Raw genomic sequence first — 26,945 nt, 5'->3', positions numbered from 1 at the left:
GTTCTCCCCAAACATCTACCTTTCTCTTTCTCCCGGTGATGATTAGGGTTTTCTTTGCCACAAGTCTGCGATTCATCTCGGCCTCAGGACAGCAATTGAAAACCAAATTGGCACTAGGGTTTTCCATTCGTGTGTGACCACTTGTTTGTGCCGCTGGATTTCTTGAAAAATTTGGTCGGAAGCGTCGAATCCTCGAGTGTTGGAGAAGCGCCGATGTTGATCAATCAAGAACTGGCGAATAATCCAATCGATCTCTCCCGCTTGGCGTCCCGCTGGCGGTCGAGCGATGAGTGGAGGAAGATGATCCAGGAGATGGATTCGGAGCAGATGCCATCGCATTTGAACACCACCAACAGCTCTGGTCTGTTCCATATTGTATCCACCGACAAGATGTCCGTCCATTACAACGGGACCCCACAGCACGGGCATGACGTTGGTGTCGTTCAGGCTGACTGTCCGGCGCCCACCAGGAGGTTGGCTTACTATTTTGAGATGACGGTGAAGAATGCCGGGCAGAAAGGGCAGGTCGCTATTGGCTTCACGATGCAGCACTTCAAGATGCGCCGGCAGCCTGGGTACTGACATTAACTTTACAACTACTGTTATTTTGCTTAATTTTACCAATGATAGCTTGTCTTTGACTTTTTTATTCCCCAACATATCAAAATTTTTATGTACATGACAAAGAAATTATAGATTTGAAACATTCTCCAACTTCCTTGTTTGGTCTTTTCAAGTTGACTTTATTTATTTCAGTGAAAATCCATTCTGGTAGTGCAACAGGGTCAAAACATCTAGAGATTCAATAAAAATTTAAATGGCACTGAAGAATACACATGTAGGATCTTTTGTAGTCATCTAGTCAAGACCTTGTAGAAGTCTTCACATATCAGGTGCATTCGATGTGCTTGGAAGAAAATTCCAAAAAGTTGGATGCCAGGGTTGTTTTTTAAAAGAAAAAGATAAAATGAGTTCATGGCCACATTTTATATCAAGCAAATGAACTATAATTTAGACTTCTTGTTAATTTTATTACGTTATGTTCTCCAAGCACTAAAATTTTATATTGCTAGACACTTGACACTTGTTTGGGTGAAGCAACATGCTCAATTCTTGAAATTTTCTAAAACATATCTAGGACTAACTATGATTTTTAAAATTACTTTCTATATGAGTTTCTTGCATCAAACCAAATTTTTTATTCTCCTTCTACTATAGAGGAAGGAAGTTAAGCCTATTAATATTTAATATTGCCTGGGAAATGGTAATTAAGAGAAGGGTAAGATATAAAACAAAATATTTTGAAAATCAAATTGGTTTCTTACCCAGCTGATATATTACAAATGTTGTCCACTCATTACAACAATTAGTTTGAAATATAGAGAAAAAGGATGAGTTATCTATGATTCTATTGACCTTGTAAAGACTTGATAAAATCCCTTGACTGTGCTAAATTGTACAGAAGAAAAATAATGTAATAATTTTGTCTGTGTGACAATAGACATGTAAGATAAAATAGTTGTTAGTGTGGGTTACTGACAGTGTAATGAATGCTTTTAACTTTTAGTTTACATTATGAGTTTGATTATTTGGATGAAAAATATGAGGGAGAGGATGGAAAATGACAAAAAGATGTACATGAATGATGGAAGTCCAAATGTAATTTTGCGATGCTTTCACTCATCTTCCTCATGTCTTCCATCTGAGTAATCAGACCCATGTCTGATCTAAGATTCAATTTTTTTCTGCATTACTACCAGTTTAATTCACTAGTCATATTCAAGATAAATATTTTTGGTGCACATTATTTGTAATGATATTATGCTAATCGATGAGAGTGTTAACAGAATAAAGTTGAAACTGTGTAGGGGAAAAGCTTGATTTGGGATGCAATAATCTTTATTCAATTTTATAACTTTTATAGTGAATTGGCTTTAAACAAGCATCTTCGACTTGCACATTGAAACTTAATAATTTTAAATTACTTCTTTTATTAGCCAACTCCACCTAGTTTGATAAGACTTGGTTGTTGTTGTACTTCTTTCATCTTAAAGTTAGAAATATATCAGAGTAATGTATGTCGAGCTTTTTAATAAATTACTAGATAAATATTGCATTCAATTAAGAACCGACAATGTTCAAGATGCATCTACATGTTCTCATGGTTGTTGAGTTAGCTCTAGCTATGAAAGATGAAAAAGTATCATTGGGGTCAGATACTGAGGCTGACAACTGTACAAAAGGCTAAAAAGTTATTGTTATTCCGGCTTCATGTTGAACCCTTGGTTCATCTTGGAGTCTAAATGTTTTGGTCATATGCTGTGGAAAACCCATGTATTTATTTAATCAATTCGACAACTTTCCCCTTGATTTGATGATCTATTTACTAATATGCTTCTTAGTTACCAGTAAAGGAAGCCAATTTGTGAAACAGTGTGTAAGAGAGAATTCAAAGAAGATAGCTAAAATATTGTTCAAGGTGGCAAATATGAATTGGGTATTTAGCATATAATTAATAATATTCTTGTAATAACCAGTCTTGTACAGGTTAAAGTTGCAATCATATTCGTATTGATATTCATCTATCTTTTATATGATCTCGTATTCTTTCTTACTATTCTGGCGTTGAAATTTTACTTTCTCTTTGGGTGGTTTCATTGAAATTCTTGTTTGTTTAATATTGCTGAAACTAAGTACTTTTGTGATATCCATTGCATATGTTGGATTCTCATAAACCATTACTTCATCTGCAGCTGGGAAGCCAATAGTTGTGGTTATCATGGAGATGATGGATATCTTTACCGTGGACAGGGAAAAGGGGAGTCTTTTGGGCCAACATTTACTACAAATGATATTGTTGGTGCTGGCATTAATTATGCAACACAGGAGTTCTTTTTCACGTGAGCCACTGAGTTGTTTGGTTCATGGAAATTTATTTCATTATCCAATACAAAGTTTCTGATTTGCAAATTCCTCTTTCAGCTTTTATTTTATTTATAATTCCCTGATTTTCATGCATTTATCCAAATACATAGGATCTTTAGCAAGTTTTTGCAAATAGCAGTAGAGATACTTGACAGCCAGAGTCAATTTCAACTGTGATCCTATAGCACAGTTTATCCATGTCGTTTGTCATCCATTATGTCAGTTTTCCATCTACCTTCTTGATGATTAGTAGCTTGGCCATGTTTTGTATGTGATGATGACCTTGCTTTTTGTACAGGAAGAATGCAAAACTTGTTGGAGCCGTTGCAAAGGATATAAAAGGACCCCTTTATCCAACAATAGCTGTTCACAGCCAGAATGAAGAGTATGGTGCATTCTCATTTTATATCATGAATATAGCTGTTATTCCTTGCTTCTTTGTTTTCAGTTCAGTACCATCTAGATCTTCCTAGCTATGTACCAAATCTGATTGCATTTGTATGAAATCTGTAGACTAGTTAATGATTCTATATTTTCCTTCATTTGGTTGTAGCTTATAGTTCATTCCTGTAATTTTTTTCCCCTGAAGAGTTCTGAATTTTTATTATCCTTGCAACATCAGCATCACTAGTTATCTTTACCAACAAGGCATCCTCTAATTAAAAATGTATGACGCGTAGTCATAGACAATGACTTTGAGAAAACATCATGAATAGTTTTGATATATATATATATATATATATATATATATATATTTGATTTCAATGTATTTTACTCTTTAAAGGTAAGTGTGTTGAGGCTATTACTGTTGAAAATAACAGAGGAGGTTTATTCAAGAGAAAAAAAATGAATTATATCAATTAAAAGTGTAAGGAAAATATAGAGATGATAATTCATCCAAACCTGATGAAATCTGCATCATTCATTTTGCCATTCCCTTAACATAGATGGGTCTCAACTCTCAATGAGATACATAAATGAAACCCACGTGTAGTAAGAGTGGGACGGAACACATTTTTATGCCCTACCTTATTTTTCCTCACTTGTTCAGCATGAATTCTAATAAAGAATGATTATTTCTTTTAAAATTTTAAAAAATGGTTTATATTGTATTTGTTGTTGGTATCCTAATGTGTCTTGAGCATGCTCACACAAGAAGTGACAGGGGAAGGGAATGAGTTAGCCTACCTCATAAGCGACCTTGTCCCGCTTCAATTTTTATCCTCTTCTTGCTTCAATTTTAGGCGAGGTGTGAATGGGAAGTCGATTCCCTGCTTTCTCCTACTCTATTTCCTTCCCTAGGAAAAAAATAATTTTCTCAATCGATAGTTGGTGCTATGCGCACCTTACATAGTCCAATGTAATACATGAAAACAAAATAAAGTAGTTTGTGGGACTATTATTATCTAATTAACATCATGAATGATGGCCATTCATATTTTGGAAATCCAACTAGAGAAACATCTGAAATATTTTAGTGAAGACTCAAGTTACTCTCCAGAACTAGGAGTGGACATCTTAATGATCACAACATCTTCTTTAACGACTACTTGAGTGTGCTTTGTTCACTCATGAAAGAGTGAATTGTTGGATCTGCATTGGTTGAATCAGAGTCCCTCTCAAGAGTGAATGTAACACTTCCATCTCGAATCTGTCACACACCAAAGGATAGTAATAGTGAGATAAGCAAGCTTAACTTTCTAATTAACTACTAATTTATGAAAGCATGGTCATCAATAGTGGCATCAGTATGGATGTTTCAAAAACATAGGTATTGGCTGCCATCAAATAAATACAACTGAATAAAAATAAGAAATATGATTCAATACATAATTGGACTGAATATTTAGATGATAAATTCTACATCACAAATGATATAATATATATTTTAAAATAAATAAATAATTTAAGTATATTTATTCTTATTTTTATTATAATAAGTAAACAATTATAATTGGCATTGATAATATTATTATTTCGAATATTAACAAATACTATTAATTAATTTCTTTTTTACTATTACTAATTAAATATTTTAACTTTGCTTATGATACAATAACAACAAAGCTTTTATCCCACTAGGTGTGGTTGGCTTTATATATGTCGAAGTGACTTATTCCAAGTGGTAAGCATAGAGACATGTGTTGCCTGAGGTTCTGGGTTCGAGTCCTCTTAGCAATATGTACTTGTTGACTGAGGTGCTGTTTTGATAGTATGCTTTTATCAACATAGTAGTACCGTGCCTTCAAAAAATCCCTTAGGGGGTTTTTGACTATGGGGCCATTTCGGTGGTGGGGCCGGTCACTATAAAAAGTTTATAGACAGTTTTTACCCCCAGGGCATAGCTGAGTTGGTTACGACGGAATAGACTTGCAGAAGAAAGTGGTTGGCTTTATATGGATCTTCCTATGCTAACGGGCTCGATCCCTTATTATATTATCATCTATATTTAAATGAATTTATCCTGGTTTATTGTTGTTAACTAAGTCTTCTTTGGTTTCTCTCTTTCTTAATTAGGTGTTCTTCCTCCTTGATTAATGTGTGTATTTGTTATGGTCTCATATTGCATAGCTAAGATATTTATTGGTTATCTAAGTACATGTCCATACCATCTTAATCGCGTCTTATGGAGTTTTCTCTCAATAAGTGTAATCCTAACTTTCTTTCTAATGTTCTCATTCCTTATCTTGTCTATTTTCATATGCCCACACATCTACCTTAATATCCTCATTACTGAGATTCAATTTTTCCTTGTGTGCTTAATTCATAACGCAACATTCAATTTCATATAACATATCACATTTAGTCGTCGTTTTGTAAAACTTTCCTTTAAACATTAGAGGTATCTTACGATCACAAAGAACACTTGACGCTGTAGTTTAAAATTTCATACCGTGCTAAGTGAAACAACTAAAATTATAGTTCCGTTCGCTGCTTGGCATCGCGGGGCGCAGCGGAGTCACAAAGGTGCCACTATCCTGCGACGACTCAACGGGGTCATGGAGGTGCCGTGATCCCACAGACCTCCATGGGGTCGCGGGATGTTGCGCGGGTGCGAGGGTAGCGGAAAAATTAAACTTAAGTTAATAATTAAATTTAGGTTAATAATTTCAATCAATTCCTAACTATAAATATGAATAATCTAAACATGCTTAATCAAATCCTAATAAAATTATCCTATTAATATAATATATATTTTATTTATTTTGATTTTGAAATATATTATATATATTTTATTTATTTACCATATGGAGGTGTCACAATCTTGTATTTCTTTCTTTCTTCTTTCTTTTTTTAATTTATAATATTTAATTTTTTAAAATTTTAATTAATATAATTATATTTAAAAAATATTGAAACCATATCGGCATAACATGATATGGTTCTGGTTCGACACGGATTGAGATGTTAAACCATAGTTGACATCCTCCTATATTTTAACCTTGTATCCTATGTAAAACATCTCTATCAACCCTTCCATCCTTTTGTAAAAATGAATCTAGATACTTAAAGCACTCACAGGGAACTTATTATCTTCCATTTTAACAATTGCATTACTACGTCTACTATACTAAAGATATTGATATAAGCGTTTAAATATTTATCCTTGATTTCACTCACTACTTTCTTAGATACTTTCTTGGCTACTACATACTTTTTAAAGATTTTTTCATTCTTACAAATGTATATATCGGTTGTTCGTTTTTTTGTCACTTTTTCTATGCTTCCTCATTCCACCACCAAATATTTTTATTTGGTCACGTCCAAGGTTTAAAATATCGAGCCGTGCCGGAGTTTCGGTCCCGGACCGGAACGATACAGTTTCGGTACCGTATCGTACCGTGCCGGTATAGTTTCGGTATTTTTAAAATATAAAATATATTAATTAAAATAAAAAATTTAATATAAATATTTAAAAATAAAAAATAAAATTTTTGATAATTTTATAGGATTTAATAAAGCCTATTTAAATTATCCTACGTTATAATTTTGAACTATAGCTAGGAGTTGATTATTAAAATCCAATTAATACCTAAGTTAAAAAAAAAAAAAAAAAGAAAAAAACGCGACGCGGTGCGGCTGCGCGGCGTGTCGCGGCCTCGCGGGGCCCCGGCGGCATCGCCGGCCCCGGGTGGCGCCTCCGGCGGCGTCGCCGGCCCCGGGCGGCGCCTCCGGCGGCGTCGCCGGCCCCGGGCGGAGCCTCCGGCGGCGTCGCCGGTCCCAAAATTTCCCCGATCTCGGCACGCGCGGGCGATATCGTGAGATCGCGACCCCGCCGCCGCGCCGGAGGTGTCGCGCGACCCCTCCGGCGAGGCCGCCGGGGTCGCACGACTACTCCGGCGCGGTCGCCGGAGTCGCGCGACTCTGGCAGCTGGGATGGGCTGGTGCCGGGCCGTGCCGGTGCCGGTCGGCGGGCGGAACGAAAAATTTCGCCCGTTTCGACCGGTTCGGCACGAGATTTTAAACCCTGGTCACGTCTGTCATATTGACTCTTTGAGAAGGCTCTTTACCATTGTTTAAATTTTATGCCATTTTATCCTATATCGTATTCAAGTTGTTATGTATTTCTTTTAATACTTGTGTTTCTACCCTCGCGTTAAAGATGCTTTGCATCTATCCTTTAATTTCCACCAATCGATTGAGGGAGTTATGTACGTTTTTCTTGTATTAATACTATGCTTGAGGTGTGCATTTAAATCATTAACCTATATTGGGTGATTAAGTTTTCTTCAGGATGATTTTGCGTCATTACAAATTTTTCTATCCTACTCTTCCTAACCATAAGAAAGCTAATTTCTTAATTTTGAACGTAACTAGTTGGTGTTTTCTTTTCTTAAAAAATGTATCAGCTGTTATAAGTCCATATGCTATTGTGAAATTCAATATAACTTTTTCTTTTTCATTTCTTGTTTTAAAATCATAACTCCAATACACCCTATTATATTCCTCATTTTTTATTTCTACATGCCTATTGAGACCTCCTATTAAAATCATCTCTTTTGTTGGAATATTTTTTACTATCTCATATAGGTCCTCCCAAAACTTATGTTTGGTTTCTTCATCTAAATTTACTTGAGGTGCAAATTATATTAATAGTTTGTTTGCTACTACTATCTTGAGAGCTATAATCCTATTTCCCTTCCTAACTATTACTATTTCGTCCCTTAACGAACTGTTTATAATAATACATACTCCATTTATTGTTTTACTCTTTCATGTGTACTATAATTTAAAACATGAGTTCTTTATCATTCTTCCTAATCTATTTTATCTCTTGTAAACATAAAATATTATTTCTTCTCCTAATCATTCAATTTACTATCTATTTTCATTGCTTTGCCAGTGAGTGTATGTTACAAATCTAAGATGATTGGTATTCCTATATTGGTTGTGCTTATCGAACCTAGAGTGTGAGAATTCTTATATATTTAATACTACAATCAAATTCTTATGAAGATGTAGTGGTCCTTGTTGAAATGTTGCAGTCGCATTGTGCAACGTGTTCTTTTCAAAGAACAATCTAGCATTAATGCAATAGTTTGATGGATCTACATAGTTGTTTACCAAGTAGCCTTCTTATTTGTTTATGCATCTATGAGTCACCTAAGATTTTTGTTGGTATTAACCATATTTAATATCTTTACCTCACATGAATTACACCCTTCTACATGAAAGCCTTTCTCCACTCTAGACTCCATTTAATGCCTTCCTCCTTGATGAGTCTTCATTCTCCCTCTTGTCTTGAGGCAAGAATGCCAAAGTGATTTCTTCTCTCTCATGCACATGAAGTGATTTACTCTCTTATTTTTGCTCCACGCAAAGCCTGTTTCTTCATGCAATCCAATGGTTCGGCAAGGGGCAATATGTAGAGAGGATCTCCTTGTTTTGGAATTCACCATTGTGATCCATAGCAGAATGCCTCCCTCATTTCTTCAAGTTCTTCTCCTTCTCTCCTTGCCCCATAATCGTGATAAGTTAGAAATCAGTTGATTTTGAAAATGTTATGAATTCCCCACTGTTCTCTCTTGAATTGTACAATATTCACTGAGATTTTTTTACCATTTTCAATTATATTTTCATTTGGTTTTCAACTCCAACACATGTCTGAGGCATTGGCAAGAATTGAATGATCTTGCTGACCCTGATCCAACTCAGTTAATTCATATCATGATCAGTTTGACCTGGAATAATCTTTGGACTACAGTTAATTGTATCTAAGTCATCTTCTTTGGACTACAGTTTCTGACCTGGAATAATTTGCATGGCAATAATTTACAACAAATTCATTTATAGTTTCTCTACTAGAGAAGGACCACTCTAATCTCTTTTAACAAAATTGCCCATTGAGCAACCTCTAAAATGGAAAGTATAAACTCTCTGAGTAGTAACAAAGTTATAGAGGAGTGAAAGGAGTTGCTGCATTATGACGAACATGTAGGAGACATGGAATTTCCTTTTCAAAATCTGTTTTAACTGGAAAACTGTTGTGATCTCTCCATTAGTCTTGCAAGAAAACTAGAGAAGAGATGCATGTTTGAATTCATTTGATAAATTGACAAGAAATCATATGGTCAATATAGCAAACCATCTCAGGAGACTGTCAAAAAGCTTTCTCTAAATTATATTTGATCAATCTCTATTAATAGAGATTCACATTTGGAAGATTTCACTGTATCAGTATGGATCATTTCATTTGAGAGCGTTATCAATACTCTTCAAGAACAAAGCTGACTCTGCCAGAGTTATAAGTTAGTCAAGATAAGGTATCATTCTTGATCCATGTACCTTTATGAGATGTTCATAGAGTACAATATATAAGGCGATAGGTGGATTAGAATTCCTTTAAATTTCAATTGGTTTAAAAGAGTTGATGCTCAGGTTGTATATGTGCCAACTACTGTAGTGAATAACTGCATATGCAGGGCCCTTACAGTCCGTGCTATAAATGTAAAAGGAAAATCATATTGATAAAAATGCTTAGCACATATTATCACCATCATCAAGCCATTTTTTTATCCCATCTAAAAATGCTTGACATATGTACAACAATATGTTGCTTAACCTTTCCAATTCATAAATTTAATATCAAAATATGTATAACATAAAATGTAAAATACATAAAATCCAACAATTTTATAACAATCTTTATCAACTAATTTTGTAGAACATATATAAAAATAGATTTACATATATACAAGTTACCACACCAAAAATTTAATTTGTATAAGTGTTTCACAATTACAAGATATAATCCTATGATGAGAAAAAGCATCATAGAAGTCATTATTAAAGGGACCAATACAAGTAAGAATTAGACTTTTAATTGATTTGGTTCAATCTCATTCCTAATTTCAGGTTTTTTGGTATTCACATATGTGGTCTTATAGATAACCTGATACCATTGACTAAAGGCAGACATGTGTTTTATGCGATGTAGTTTGCAGCCACATATCCATAGGTGGCTGTATATATTACTTTTTAGAACATTGAACATATTTAGAGCTTACCTTTTCTGGTATTAATAAGAGTCAGGAATACTAACATGGTTTATGATCGCCTAGATGTCTTTTTTTAAAAGGTAGATCTATCTGGGGTGTACTTTTACAAAAACAAGTGTTTATATAACATTTACAAGCTATCAGACCAAAAAGGTAGTTTATATGGTTTCATAATCACAAGAACTAATCCTTCTGTGTATAAACATCATAAAAGTCATTGTTTAAGAAGGTACCAGTGTGAGTTAGACTTTTGTTTGATTTGGTTCAATCAAAATTTGTCTGAATCAACGAATCTCGGTTTATTTGGTGTTAACATATGGGGCCACATAGATTGCATGAACCAATCTACTAAAGACAACAACATTTATTAGATGGATGTGGTCTCATGCCACAAATTCATAGGTGGCGTGTTCACCATGACTACTTTTTAAAACATGATTTGAGATTTCTCTTTTTTTATAGTATAAATAAGATTGAGTCATAGGTACCACCTGGACCACTTGATAAAAATTGGATATATATTGTGGGTGTATTGTATGAATTGGATTCAGGAATACTAACAGGAAAAAGGGAACACCTTCTTTCTTTTTCAAAAGATATCTAAATGCTAAGATTTTTGCCATATATTGAAAAGATTAGCTCAAATTTTATCAAGTGAAACTTCTTTTATGAAATTATATTATGACGATCTTTTGGATCTTGGTTTACAAAAGCTTCTAGTCCCCTGAATGAGCATGTGAAGAGGGCTTACTTGGCTGAACTACAATTACAAATCCATAATGAAGGACAAAGGAAATGATATGTACCAAATAACTTCAAATTATTTGAGTGCTTTGCTTAAAAAATGTTTGACTGCTCGAATGACAAATCTATAACTGATTATTTTGTCTTAGTCCAGAAGAATTAATCAACGATAAACATAGCTTTAGGAAATATTTAGTTTTGAGTTTCTTTTATATAACTTGGTGTCATCTTATTTTAGTCTGATATCCAGTTCTTTTGTTTAACTTGCTGTGTAATGTATGCCAGTTTCATTTTAATTTTACTAATATACTACCTTCATGGTGCAGGGTAACTGTGAACTTGGGGAGGAAACCGTTCTATTTTGACATTGAGGTACAAGAAAAATCAATCTCTGCAGGTTTTGCCAAATCTAATGCTTAATCATACCATTCATTAATTGAAAACTTGTTGAAGATGGTATCTTTTTTCCTTGAACAATCCTGTTAATCTCTTGCTATTAGTGAAATCTGTCTACTAATTTCTGTCCACATGTTATTCCCTCGAAGGAAACAAACATTAAATTTGTTCAGGCAGTTTGAAATAGAAGAGGTCTGCTGCATGACAGAACAGAAGAGTGAATGAATCACCAGATTGTCAGCACAGAAAATATCAAAACCGAACTGAAGTTGCTGGAAGTAAATCTTCTTTACAAATTTAGCCAGGAAGAACTAGTAAGAAAGTGATTTCATGGAGACGAAGATAGGCAAATCTCGCAGATCCAATCTAGGACGATGCAGTAGAGAAGCAGAGATAGATTTGGGAGTTAGTGAAGCTGCACTATTGATTGGGATGATGCTGGGAGAGCATCTTGATAATAGGTGATGTTCAAGATCTGTGATGAGATCAAAACTCTGTTGTGAAGAAGTGCAAGTATCACCTCCACAAAGAAGCAAGTGCTTTGGGGACAAAAATAAAAGCAACAGTGAAGAAACCCAAGAATCATGTTAGTTGGAGAGCCATTGTTTGGAGATGCCAACAATAGGAATCACATTGCATGGAGAACTTAGTGTAGTGGGCACTACTTGGAAGAGGATCTTGTGACTAGGATTCACCTTCACATATAGAAGATTTTAGAGACAATCATGAAGAAGATATAATTAGATGTGCCAACAAGGCCAAATCAAGTAAGGGGCATGAACCTTATTCCATGTTTGGGTCTCTCAGCTAGTAGGCTGGGCGTGTTCTACAAGAAGTTTGGTCGTGCTTATTGGGTTGTGGGCTTGTGCCATGCTCGACTCTCTTAGGTTGCTAGCCATGCCTAAGTCTTAGGTTGCAAACTATCCTTGACCTAGCTTCTTGTTGAGCATGACTTGTGGATCGAACACAACAACAACCAATCTTTTATCTCTACTAAATGAGGTTGGCTATATCAATCCTCCTACTCAGTGTTGTAAATGTCATAGGTGGTGGTGGGGCTGTTAGGGACTGCCTACTGCCTCGGCCGCTTGGGTGATTGAATTATTTTTTACTAATTTTTATACATAATATTATAAATAGTTATCATTCTTTATAATGTTTATGCATAAATAAACTTCATACAATACAATACAATTTATATAAGGTCTAAATAAATATAATCCCAAACAATATGACTAGACTTTCACTTCAATTCCACCTCTGCAAACTATCCTTGACCTAGCTTCTTGTTGAGCATGACTTGTGGATCGAACACAACAACAACCAATCTTTTATCTTCACTAAATGAGGTTGGCTATATCGATCCTCCTACTCAGTGTTGTAAATGTCATAGGTGGTGGTGGGGCTGTTAGGGACTGCCTACCGCCTCGGCCGCTTGGGTGATTGAATTATTTTTTACTATTTTTTATACATAATATTATAAATAGTTATCATTCTTTATGATGTTTATGCATAAATAAACTTCATACAATACAATACAATTTATATAAGGTATAAATAAATATAATCCCAAACAATATGACTAGACTTTCGCTTCAATTCCACCTCTGGTCGTTTCTCATTTTCCATCATTAATCTTCAATAATTACATAAAAGATAAAAAATTAGAACAAAAACTTACTAAAAATATGGTTTAAAATTTTGAGTCGTGCTAAGGTTTCAATCCCGGATCGGATCATACCGTATTGATATAGTTTTGGTATTTTTAATAAAATATATTAATTAAAAATAAAAAATTTAATCTAAATATTTAAATAAAAATAATTTTTAAAATATATTTATATATTAAATTAATAGGATAATTTTATTAGGCTTTAATTAAGTCTATTTAAATTATCCCAATCATAGCTAGGAGTTGATTAAAATTATTAATCTAAAGTTATTCGATTAAACCCTAAGTTAAAAACCTAACTTTTACCATTGTTTCGACTTCGGGCACGTCGTTTAGATCGTGCGACTCGTCCGGATGCGTCACCAAGATCTAGCGACGTGTTCGGGCTATCGCCGGGATTGGACAACGCGTTCGAGCTTGTGCGACGAGTCCGGACTCAACGGTGATGGTTCCAGGCGGAAGGAGGTTCGCCTAAAGGGGATTTTTTAACTTACATTGACTTTGATTGCCTAAAACATCGCCTAAGACAAAGGCGGTGCGGTGGATGCTTGCCTCCCGCCTAGGTGGTTGTCTCAACTACCATTTAGAACACTACTTTTGCTATATGGAATCCTACGTTATTGGGCTTGATCCTCTACTATATCATCGTCTATATTTAAATAACTTATATATTGTTTTATCGTTGTTAACTAAGTCTTTTTTAGTCTCTCTTTTCCTCTGTGTATGTGCGTATTTGTTATGACTTTACATTGCTTAACTGAGACATTTATTGGATGTCTAAGTATATGCCCATACCATTTTAAACCAAGGTTTAAAATATCGAGTCGTGTTAAGGTTTCGGTCCTGAACCGGAACGATACAGTTTCGATACCGTATTATACCGTGCCAGTATAGTTTTGGTATTTTTAAAATATAAAATATATTAATTAAAATAAAAAATTTAATCTAAATATTTAAAAATAAAAAATAAAATGGTTTTTAAAAAATAAGATAATGTTATAGATTTTAATAAAGTCTATTTAAATTATCTCTAACTATAGCTAGGAATTGATTATTAAAATCTCAATTAAACTCAAGTTAAAAAAATCCAAAAACCCAAAAAATCACGATTGCTTCGCTTCCAATCGCGTGCGGCCCGCGCGCGGAGGCGTCGCCGAGACCGCGTGGTGCCTTCGGTGGTGTTGCTGGGCCCGGGTGACACCTCTCGTGGCGTCGCCAAGGCTGCGTGACGCATCCGGAGGCGTCTCTCGGCCGGAACTGCTGTGCCGGTGTCGGTCTGTTGGCGGAAGGAAAACTTTCGCCCGTATCGTGTGATACGGCTCGAAATTTCAATCCCTATTTTAAACTCATCTTTCGGAGTTTTCTTTTAATAAGTGTAATTCCGACTTTCTCTCTAATGTTCTCATTTTTTATCTTATCCATCTTTGTATGTTTGCATATCCATCTTAACATCCCTACCTTTGCAATTCTTATCTTTTACTCGTGTGCTCGCTTCATAGTTCAACATTCAACCCTATATAATATAACAGCTTTAACTGTTATTTGTAAAACTTACCTTTCACCTTTAGAGATACTTTATGATCACAAAGAACACTTGATGCGCTTCTCTACTTCAACAATTTTGCTTACATCGTATGTACAATATCTTTGTTAATCTCTCAATCCTTTTGCAAAAACGATCTTAGACGCTTAAAGCTCTTAGTTATTGGGAACTCGTCATCTCATAGTTTAATAATTGCCTTGTCGTGTCTAATACTAAATTTAAATTTTATATATTATATCTTTACTCTACTAAGCCTAAAATCTTTTACTTCCAATGTTTCCCACAAAGATTCTAGCTTACCATTTACTCTTTCACATGTTTTATTGATCAAAACAATGTCATTTGCAAACAACATACATCATGGTAATGAATCTTGAATGTGCTTGGTGAGTTCATCAATGACTAGTGTAAATGGGTATGAACTTAGTTGATTCTTGATGTAATCCTATTTTTATAGGAAACTTTTTAGTTAATCCACCTGAAGTTTTCATTCTTGTTATTACATCCTCATATATATCCTTATTTCAATATATGCTATGTTAATACTTTTCTTTTCTAGAATTTTCTATGTAATTTTCCTTGAGACTTGTGGACCAAACATGACCGTTAAATTTTTATTTTTATAGAAAAATTATATTTTCTCTATCTAAGGTAATTTAAACGTCTAATAAATCAGTCTTAACAATTTTTTGAAAAGTTTTACAATGAAGGCTTGAAATTTTTTCTGAGTGTGGTTTTGGTCCACGTGGAAATGAAATTTTTTTGGCACTATGCTGTGCATGTTGACACGTCCTGTCGGTAGAATGAAGGAGGAAGAGGAAAGAGTTGTAGAAGAAGGTCAAGCAACAATAGCAAAAATGAAAGAGGAAAAAAGTGCATCATGAGATGGGAGTTTCAAGCCTTATACTCTTATCTGTTGATAAGCCGAGGATGCCAAGGCAATAACTTTTGTGCCCATGCATATGTAGCATGGAAGGTAGATTAGGAAGTTCTCAAATTGCTTTGGTGGACACTTTGCAACGCCTGAAACCCTTGCACGAATATTGTGACACTAGAACCCTTGCACATACACTTCATAACACATGCAACCCTTATATGCACCTTACTAATATCATTGAACGCTCACTCCATTCTTGCCAACGTAGGTGTCGTCGCGTAACCTTCACTCATCATTGTTGTTGTGCCATGGCTTTAAGGTTGTATCTTGTGCCGCAAGAATGAAAAAAATAGATCTTTTCAATGCAAATCAACACAGAACCATATTTAAAACCATGATAAAAATAATTTTTTGTTTTCATATTTTAAAATTTTATTTTATCATTAAATTTAGGCCCAATGAGTAGGTCTAGGCTTGTCCAAGGGCGCCAGTCCCTAGGCTAGGTTGGTGCCAATCTAGATTATGTCTGATACGACCTATATGAAACCTTGCCGAGCATCTTGGAGATGACCTATGACATCTCTAGATTCCATTATAAGATGAGAACATGGATAAGTACACTGAAGACATAGGGAAAAGTGGATGATACAAATAAAGATAAGGGTACTCATTATTTAGTTCAAATTGAAAAATCAAAGCAAAGTTGGTTAAATTCTGATCGTTTGGTTTCATGATTAAATCTATTTGGTTTAGGTTGACCAAAGGTCTAAAGCATAATTAGCTTTGAATTGATTATTTATATACCAAATCAAATCATTAAGTTCCCTTGTCTACTTCATCAGAGGAAGAAAAAGCAAGGGGGAGAAAGGGAGTAATTTGGTGCTCCTTCCTTCACTTTTGATTCTTCAAAAGTGGATGAAAGTGGAGAACAATGTTGAATAGAATTGGTTTAACCCTACGTGTCTTTGGGAATGACAAAATTGAAAGACTAATTTTATATATATACGAGGATTTTTTTGCGGACATTACGAGGATGAACTCTATAAGAAATGAGAACATTAGAGTGAAAGTTTGCACCTATTTAGGAAAAACTCCGGAAGACAAGTTTAAAATGATACAAGTATATACTTAGATGATCAATAAATGTTTCAGTTAGGTGATGTCAAAATATGACAAATACACACGTTAAATGAGGAAAAGGTAGACCAAAGAAGACTTGGTTAGCAACGATCAAATAGGATAAGATTTATTTAAATATAGATGATGATATAGTAGAAGATAAAGCTTAATAATATAGAATGATCTATATAGCCGACCCACCTAGTGGGATAAAGTTTGGTTGTTATTGTTGTTGTCATCTTTTTTAAGAAAAACAATGGAAATTTCTCTCTTCTTTTCCTCTGTTTCCCATTTCTGGTCCATTCATTGCTGTCTTTCTCCACCCAAGTAGACATGCCATAAAAGTGTCCTTGATGGACTTTGAAACTTCAGTCTTTATGCTCAGAAGCTCAACATTACTAATACTATTGTGCTATATGTATGATGAATGAATGAGAATACCCTGATCCCCTAATGACTATTCATGAGTCTGTCATATTGTTTGCAACTCTGATAACAAATTGGATGATTGGAAAATCTCTGTTATCCACAAGCCTACTATTGAGGCAAGCTTATACCATTCTTTTGATTGTATGATTCATGCCCCTTGCAAATAAAGTAACCTCCGATCTGAAGTATATATTTTATCCATATAATATATGTTTGCTTTTCATATTTGATTTATATATGGGTACAATGCACGTAATATAATAAATAACACCTATTTTCATTAGCAATCATTCAAATCCTTTAATTGGCAGTTCCCCTAAAGGTAATTAAAGGTAGAGATTGTGCCGCTAGGAAATTGTGGAATTCTTTAAGGGTGAATTTGACAAAGTGATTCAAGCATTTCTGAAATAATAAAGCACCTTTGCTCGCCCCATAATAAAAATATTAGGGTGAATTTTTGGTTGTATGTACTGCTAATTTATTTGCTAACATCGGAATGATGGTTGAGATTGGATAGATGTAGCTGTGGGTAAAAGCAGAAGCTTGAGCCTGAGTTTTACAGGTTTCTATTTCAGGATGCACTCTCTTCAATAGAACACTGAAATTGGAGGGCGACTGGCCCAAGTGATTGTATCTCTAGCATGTTCCTCATCAATGAGAAGATCAACCACTCCACTATGAAAGGGATCAAAGGAGAGATGAGGATGGATGATCTGAATATTTTGTGTTCAAAAGCTTCAGACAACTAAGTGGGCACAAAATGCCCACAAATGTCTTGTGACTTTGAAGCTAACTGGTAGAGAAAATTAGTCAATATCATGGTTTTCAATATCAGTTATTGGTGTTGGGAATTCTAGAAACTTAGGTATCAATTGTATAATTTGTATTAGATCAGTAAGATTGGTGGGATTGGAGTTAGTGAGTAAAAAAATTAAAAAGGTCAATTAATGAAAAAAATGAAACAAGATAAGTTTGTTCAATGATTGATGTAACAAAAGACATTCAAAGAACCTAAGAATAATTGAACATATATCGATACAGTTGAAGTGAATTTTGTTTTAGAATATTAATTTTGCATTTTATATAAATTAGCAAGGATTAATTGATAGATAATTACATATTATATGACCAGATGATTAGTACTTAACAGCAATATCAATATAATAAAAAATAAAGTCAAATTCTAATACAATTCTATAAATACATACTGATAACTTCAAATTATTAATTAAATAATTATATCGAATAATCAAAATAAAACATAAGTATATATTATTAACATTGTTTTAAATTACTAATTTAATTTTATAAATTAATCTAATGCAATAATATAACACAAATCTCAAACCAATTATTATTTTAAATAATCCGATATCATATTGCCAGATTAATAACTATGATATTTATCATTTGAAATTAAACTCAATTCAATTACATAACATGATGATCGTGATGATGTTAATAATAAATAATAATTTTATGGCAACACCCAAAACCACCAATTTAGAATAGATGCGAGCACATCATCTACCCAAATAATACTGCAATTGATTGTAAAGATCACAAGGTTGCCACCAAGTCTATCCAATATTGCACAAAATTATATTACAAAGTGAAAATGCATATTTTCTACTTCACTTTCAACTTCTGATGCATTATTTTATCACAAAGAGATGATTTTTTCATCTTACTAAATAAAATGCAGCAGTATACAAAGATGATATCAAAAGTATATAGAAAATACATAGTATTAGTACTAATATGGATCTGGTATTAAAAATAATAAAAACAAATTAATGCTATCAGTTTAATGAATAGTTATTCTTATTACTTAATATTTTAAATTAACCTTTCACTAATTATTTTACATTGTCGTTCTTATTTTACCAAGCTGTGTTAATATACAACCTCTTGTTAGTCATTAACATATTATTAATATATTAAATAACTATTATATCTCATCATGCGCTAATTTTGAAAATTCAATTACTTACCATAAACCATGCAAAGCTCCTCCTCCAGAGAGATTGAGTGCCTGCTCCGAAATCCACTCCTCCACTTGATGATCATGGACCTTCATCAATTAATGAGGGGATGATTGGCCAGTTCTCTCTCCTCTGGAATCAAATCTCATTTGCCCATGCCTTTGGCAGTGACTGTGAATCATGCCCATTGAGCTCTTTGTGTCTGAGTCTTGGAGTTCTCCCTTCCTCTATAAATCACTGTGGTTTATTGCATAGAGATTGAAGTCTATTGCAGGCGCAAAATCTCATTGTACTCTCACTTCCTACAATAAGTTGCCTCTCACCTCTCCTTCAAATCCAGGTTTGATCTCATTAAAAGACAAAGTTCTTGCTTTTCTAACCATTTTTCTATCATCTTTGTTCTCCTTTTGTGTTTATTTGCCAATTTGTCTATCCGGATAGATTGAAAAGATGGAAAAGTTGGTCTGCCTAGAAAGTGGCCTAGTTCAAACCAACTGTTTCCTTTCAACCTTAATACAGTTTCATCTATTTCTTGGGAGACATAATCTATTTCTGCATGTCAGTGATTCTCAGATAGGTGCCTGAGAAATCAGCCAAGATCAATTGGCTGTTGCTTCCTGATCTAACTTGGTCGATCTGGATTATGATTGACTGAGTTTGCTAACTATGGTCAATGTTTTTGGCAACATGATGTCCCTGTCTGTAGTGTGAAGGGCACTGTTGCTTCTTGTCTTTATTGTGATTGTTACTGTTGCTTTGGGTTGGTTTTACTAGGTAAAGGGTGTTCAAGCACAAGAACATGTTTGAACTTGAGCTTAGATTTTAGTTCATGCTTGTGGTTGATAACTTCATCAGAAATCCAAGTATTCTGGTTCTTTGATGTGATCATATCTTAAATGGTTTTTTTGGAATGTGTATATGAGGTTACATGTGGCAATTTATTTTGCAATCTTGTCTTCCATAATTTTTTTATGACTAAAATTGTTTATCTTGGAGTCCTGTCTTGTTATAGCAATGATCATCTTCTTCATTCTTTTTGTTGTGTCTTTATCTTCTTAAGGTTGATTTTTTTTCTTTTTCCTGGACAGGGCTATATTATGGAAGAGAGATTGAAACGGCAGTCAGTGGTTGAAAAGCTTTCCTTACAGCCAAATATTAGCCACCGGTATGTTAGTGTAACAGAAATCATTCTGAAGAAGTTGTTTGTGCAGGGAATTGGGTGACATAGTTACTTGCAATTGTGCAAAATTTTTGCTGGTGAACTTTGTATTAGTCATTACAGTCTCAGAAATATCTTAGTTTATGCCCTAGAACCTCCATAGAATTGTCTCTGCTATTCTGGTTTCAGTAATCATTCTTCTATTTGTTTTTCTTGCTCTCCTTTTACTTCTGCATTGATATCATTGATCGTTCGTTGTGAATTATTTGCTTTTTTGTTTAAATTCGTCACTGTAACACCAACAAAATTAATCTGATGTTTGATCTAGACACTTTAAATTCTTCTGTGGTTTCTCAAAGGGATGTATGTGAATAAATGTTCTTTCTGTATATTTTGTAAAATTTTATGTTTGTTGTAGAATAGAATGATAAGAAAAAAGTAAATTAGGATAGTGAATGTTCCAAGTTTGAATGAAATCACAACTTTTTGTTTGTAATTTGAAGTCCAGTCTTGGTACAATCAATCACAAGCACAAAATTTTTAGAAGTCCTTCCACATGAACTGCCTTCATACCTGAATGGGGGTTTGAGTTCATCAACTCATTGCAGCATGGAGTTTGAGTATTACAATACAGTACCTTACCCTTGCACAAGGAGTCTTGTTTCCTTTACATAAATCTCTTTGAAGCCCCAGTAGGCAACTGCATAAGATTCGCCCTCATGGGTAACGTAGGCAGTTCATGTGACTGTCAGTTGAATAATTAAAATGTTCAACATGCTTCTGCATTATCATGGGGTTCTGGGAATTTGGCACCACTAATCTGTAGTTGAAGTTGTACGATAATTTGAATGGACCCTGATGCGAGCTAAACTGCCTAGCATGTAAAAGGTTCTTTGTCCAATAGCTCTCATAGTTGTTTAGCCTAAAATAGTTAGGGCCATCTAACAAATCCAAAGCTCCATTATTATTACCATGATTTAACGATAATGGTACTATCCTGCATAACATCTATCTTTGTCATCGTAAACACACTGACTATTTCAGATTCTTTGCCATGCCTTCCCTGATGCATTCACCATGGCATCAAAAGTAATTGCACATTTCACTTTGGCAACATGGGCCTGATGAAGTCATGTATTAATAATTTTTAAAATCACCGCCTCTGGTGTAATCCTTTATGAATGTCTAGGTTTACTGAACTCCCCCTTATGAAAGCTGTGTAAATCCATATTTCTGGCATCTTATTCCATGCTTATTTACTCAAGTTCTTAATGCAGTCTCCATAACTGAAAATTGACTACTTAACTGTGATGGACACTCAATACTGATGTGGCACACACTTCCATTAACCAAGTGTAAAATATTCAAGAAAATGAGGTGCAGTACACCTATAAACATTACCTGTGTAGTTTGGTAACTCATAGGTTCATTGTTCATCACCTGCAATATTTTTTTTAATGGTTTAGCTATTGACATGTAGTCAAAAATATGCCCCCAAACATTATTTTCAATTGTCCTTTACGCAATAGGGATATTGTAGACTTTTTACACTGAGCTGCATCATTAAACACAATTCTAATTATCGTAGATCTTTGTCAGGATTGTTCGTTCCTATTTGTTACACTACGGGTACCAAGAAACATTGAAGTCATTTGACCTTGCGAGTGAAAGTACCTATCCTTCAGTGTCCTCAACCACAGAAAATGGCTTTAGCGATCAAGAAGATGTCTATGCTCTTAATCATAGACATATACTTCGTCAGGTAGGAGCATTGTTATTGGGAAATACTATATTCTATGTTTTCATTTATTATCTTTGAATTTGTTGCTTGTTCTTTTGGATAATTAACACTATGGTTCAGAGTACACTCAAAATGGTACATGATATTGTTATTTACCTTTTCAATGAAGCACCTTATTTGAACATACTTGTAATGTCTGATTGCATTTTTTTCCTTTTTGATATTGGTTTCAGTACAATGCTGTCTTGACCTAGGGACTTTATTTTCATCTGACCAATATTTAAATCCTTTCGATCAATGTACTCCCATGAAGGATGTATTCTATTCCCATTTTGATCACATTATTAATCATCTCTGGCAATTCTGTGATGATAAAATATCGCCCACATCTACCTCATCATCCTCACCATGCTTTCCACTTCTATGCGTTGTAAGCTCTTACCAGTATTTGCTGCATTGGTCTTTTAAACATGATTTTATAGAAGTTTTACTGATGCCAACAAGGCTATAGATGCCTTGCATTTTTCTATACAAGTAATCTTGTAGTAAAACTCATCGAGTAATGGGGAATTTCAAAACCTTTCAAATGACATAATGCTACTAAATATATATTAGGTGATCAATTACAACTCTAATTTAGCTTCTTTTATCATTCCGAAAGGCTGTGGAAGCAAATTTTTTTCTTTAAGGTACTGTCTTCTTTTAGTTTTCATGATGGAGGAGACAGATCTTCAAATTCAATGATTCATTTCTTTACAAGAAAGAAATACTAAGTGCCGAATGATATGCTCTCTTATTTCTTTTGAGCATTGTGTATCTATGCTCTCTTGTTTCTTTTGAGCAGTGTGTATCTATGCTTCTAAGTACTGAATGATATGCTCTCTTATTTCTTTTGACTTATGATTATGAAGCTAATCAAGAATGGAAATATTGATTCTGCATTTCGAAAGCTTCGAGAATGGTATCCTCAGGTTGTGCAGGTATGTTGTTGATACTTATGAATATCATATGGATTTAAGATCTTTGCAAGTTCCATAATTTTTCTATTTTCCTCTCTTCTTTTCTTTTTTCTTGTCGGATTACATATGAAAAAGTTAGCAGTCTTTACCAACTATTTGGATCAAGGATCAAAAATATCATTTTGCACTGCCCAATATGAGCGACACAACTGTTCTGACAAATATTGAGATGCAAATTCTTCTTGCATTGCTTCTCTCCACCATAGAATTAAATATTATTTGATGTTTCAGTCATTGTTGATTGATTTAAAAAATCAATATTCATGTAAAATTTTCTGTAATTTATTATTATATTTTTCTCATTATTATAATAATCTATTATTAATATGATCTTGTATTAATTATTGTTATTATTATTAGGATTATGATTATTGTGATTATGATGTGTAACTATTATTACGATTTAACAATCTGCCAATGCTAATATTTTTATTTTTAAAATTGACAATCTTGTCACCATCTGATAGTGGCATTATTCAGAATTTTAGCCCTAACATTCTTTACCTATTCAATAGAAGCAATATTAAGATTTTTATCCCTGACAACCTCAAGACCATGACCAAGTCCCTGGCCATGGACTTGTGTATGTTTCTGTTCCTCGCATTTTATTACATCGAAAGTTGGTCTGGTACACTTAACTATGCTAGCATCAACATTTTTAAATAGTCCAGTTCATGAAGTGACTTGCGGACTGGTTCATTGTTTGGTTGCTTCTACTGGCACACTGATGATACAGGAGAGAACAAATAAGAACAAATGCGCCAAACAGTTGATAGAAGAGAGATGGTCCATGGCTGGTGTGTGACACTATTGAAGTTGCTACAATAGGAGATTAATGGTGTTATCAAATAAATGAAACTAGATTAAGCCACCCTGGGTCTTTCCCAGATTTTAAGGGATGGAAAATAATCATGACAATTGAAATGGAACATATTGGAAAGATAAATCAAATCAGTTGTGAACATCTTGCAGATCGAGAGTGCAAAAGAATAAACTTTTTGTATGATTGAGAAGTTGGATATTCATCCATACATGGATAGCATATAAATGAAGAGGTCGAGGAAAAAAACTGTAGATTGACATATACTGCCAATAAAAGCATCTATAAAGAGATTCAGCGTGAAGATTAAAAAAGAAGTTATATTCTGATGGGGAACACGCATGAAAGAGGTTTCTGAAAATTAGTTGTGGGATTCTGGTTTTTAACTGTTTAAACATCCACTTTAATTTGCAAACCTACAAGTTTCTCTGCTTGAACTTGTTGGATTAACCAGTTGGATCAGTGTTTAAAAACATTGATTAAAATTATGTATTAAAATCTTATGCCATGTTAGTTGGCACAATTGATATTTTTCATTCCACAATGGTGTCAAGATGTAGAATGACATTGATACTAGCACAAATGACGATGTGATGGTGCAATGAAAACAATGCGCTGATGTCAAAGGAGAAGCCAACTCTTGAGAGATGCAAGGGACAGTGAGATCAGTAGGTGGAAGAGAGAGCCTGATCTTCTGGAGATGAAAGGAGCAACACATTGTTGGTTTGAACCACTCGTTCAATAGTGATGTCACATGCCCGCCGAATAAAATAAATTTGGTTCAACGTTAAGCTAATCAAATTGAGCCCCAATTAGACCCAATTTGATTCCACTCAATCCAGACAATAAACCTTTCCCAAAGGACTCAAACACCCCAATTACACCTTTTTTTTGGCTTTCTAAAGCCTAATAATCAGGCTTGTTTAGCTCAAATAACCAATAAAATTGGAAATTAAATGGTAGTTCAAATTTTAATTAAAAGTTTAAAGGTTCAAATGGATTTTTATACATTGAAGAAATATGATGCGAACACAATTGTGTATTCTTTCTTTGTTAGATGCTCACGTTGTGTTTATTTGTTTATACTGGAATCAAAATTTTTTATGTATCTTTATCTATATTGGTGTCTCTGACCATAGGTCATGCTAAATGAAATGAAACAGGTGGTATGTTTCCAACATAGAGATTATGTACCTCAAACAACCAATTCAAATTGAATAAGTTTTTCTCTGGGATATTATTTTAAAGTTAATTATGTTTTGATAGTTGACTACAGAGCTTGATTGAACTTTGAGACAAATATTTAATTATTCTTCTTATTTGTTTTTTGAGAAAATGAAGCCTTAATTTATATTAAGACCACATTTTGGCCTAAGATGTTATAGTTTCATCAATTTAACTTTATTTTGATATAAAAATGTTATACAAAAGACAAATAGATATAAATATTTAATCTTTGTATCTTGTCAAATGACAATAAAACTAGACGAGTAGGCAACAACATTCAATAGAGAAACTCAACATATGTTTTTGACTTGAATTTTAAAAAAGAAAAGACAGATTTTAATTTTTTCTCTTTGTGGTAAATAAATTACTACTAAAGGTTTTAATATCATTTTGAGAGCTCTTAACCTAAAAAATTGTTGTTGCTAATACAATTATTAACGTAGATGAACATATATTTTACATAGGGATGTTATCCGAATGTTTTCCGAATGTAGAATACACATAGCATACATGAATCAAAACATAATGTAAACACTTGACGGTGATAACTCTATAAATAAGGTGACTTGAGATCAATGTTTAAAATATCGAGCCGTGCTGATGTTTCGGTTTCGGATCGGAACGATACAGTTTCAGTACCGTATCGTATCGTGCCGGTATAATTTTGCTTTTTTTAAAATATAAAATATATTAAAAATAAAAAATAAAATATTTTTTTAAAAATATAAGATAATTTTATGAGTTTTAATTAAACCTATTTAAATTATCCTCAACTATAACTAAGAATTGATTATTAAATTTTTAAAGTAAAAAAAAAAAACAGAATCACGCTCGTGACTGGCCATGCGTGATGAGGGTGCGGCGGCCCGTGTGATGCCTCCGGTGGCGTTGCCAGGCCCAAGTGACGTCTCTGGGCTCAGGCGACGTCTCCGGAGGCATCTCCGAGCCCGGGCGCCGCTTCCGGACGGTATCCCGGCCGAAACGCCTGTGCCGGTGTCGGTCCGTCGGCAGAACAAAATTTTTTGCCAGTACTCCGCGATACAGTTCGAGATTTCAATCCTTGCTTGAGATTCTTATAATAATTTGTAACCTATTGTTCTCAAATATCAATTAAAATAATTATTTTAATTGGAATACATTTAATATATAAAAGCAAATAAGTGTCAAAACTCTATTAGCATGGTACGATATAGTATCAAAATTGTATCATTCCAATTAGACTAAAATTCTAACACGCCTTGAAAGATTTTAAACCTTAAAATAATTGTGCTAACCCTTGGTATGCTGGCATACAGTTTGGAAATCCAAAAATCTTGTCTTTATAGTATTCCAACATTTTTTTTATAAAGTAAATGATAATAATTTGATGATAAATTTATGATAAAATAATTAATTTAATGTTACAATTTATATCAAGTAAAATTAATCATGTTTTTATTAATAATAAGTATTGAGACCATATTATCACAGCATGATATGATACCCAAATCGTATTATTCTAGTGACTGAAACTTGGTACGACTTGAGATTCTAAACCTGCATTACATATTTACAATGGGCCCTTCCATCATACCATGACATATAAGCCCATAAAAGACTTTTGTGTGTTCATATTTTATCTTCTGGAGTTTATTTATTATGTTTTCTCATATCTAGTTGGTGTAGAATATATCAGCTGTGTAACTTGAATGTGAGTTTGCAAATGAAACTTCCCAACTTGTTTTTTGCAGGATGAGATGTCTGTTATCTGTTTTATACTCTGCTCTCAAAGGTTTATCGAGTATATTAAG

At 33.9% G+C, this 26,945-nt stretch overlaps 1 protein-coding gene across 1 annotated transcript; it reads left to right on the top strand.

Moving 5' to 3' along the window:
- On the top strand, positions 1-26,945 carry LOC141817806 (ran-binding protein M homolog; the record flags this gene model as incomplete). Its single annotated transcript, XM_074705433.1, is given in 8 exon segments — positions 1-575; positions 2,754-2,900; positions 3,224-3,310; positions 11,495-11,540; positions 20,278-20,354; positions 21,948-22,110; positions 23,001-23,069; positions 26,886-26,945. Coding segments are annotated over 8 exon segments (1,011 nt in total), but the record flags the coding sequence as incomplete, so codon positions are not given.

The sequence above is a fragment of the Curcuma longa genome, unplaced genomic scaffold (assembly GCF_044706935.1).
Source record: "Curcuma longa cultivar G26 ecotype Majalengka, Jawa Barat unplaced genomic scaffold, ITB_CL_G26_1.1 contig_21966, whole genome shotgun sequence".
NCBI lineage: Eukaryota > Viridiplantae > Streptophyta > Magnoliopsida > Zingiberales > Zingiberaceae > Curcuma > Curcuma longa.
The sequence above is the reverse complement of the archived record's forward strand: the minus strand, read 5'-3'. Positions and strand labels throughout refer to the sequence as shown.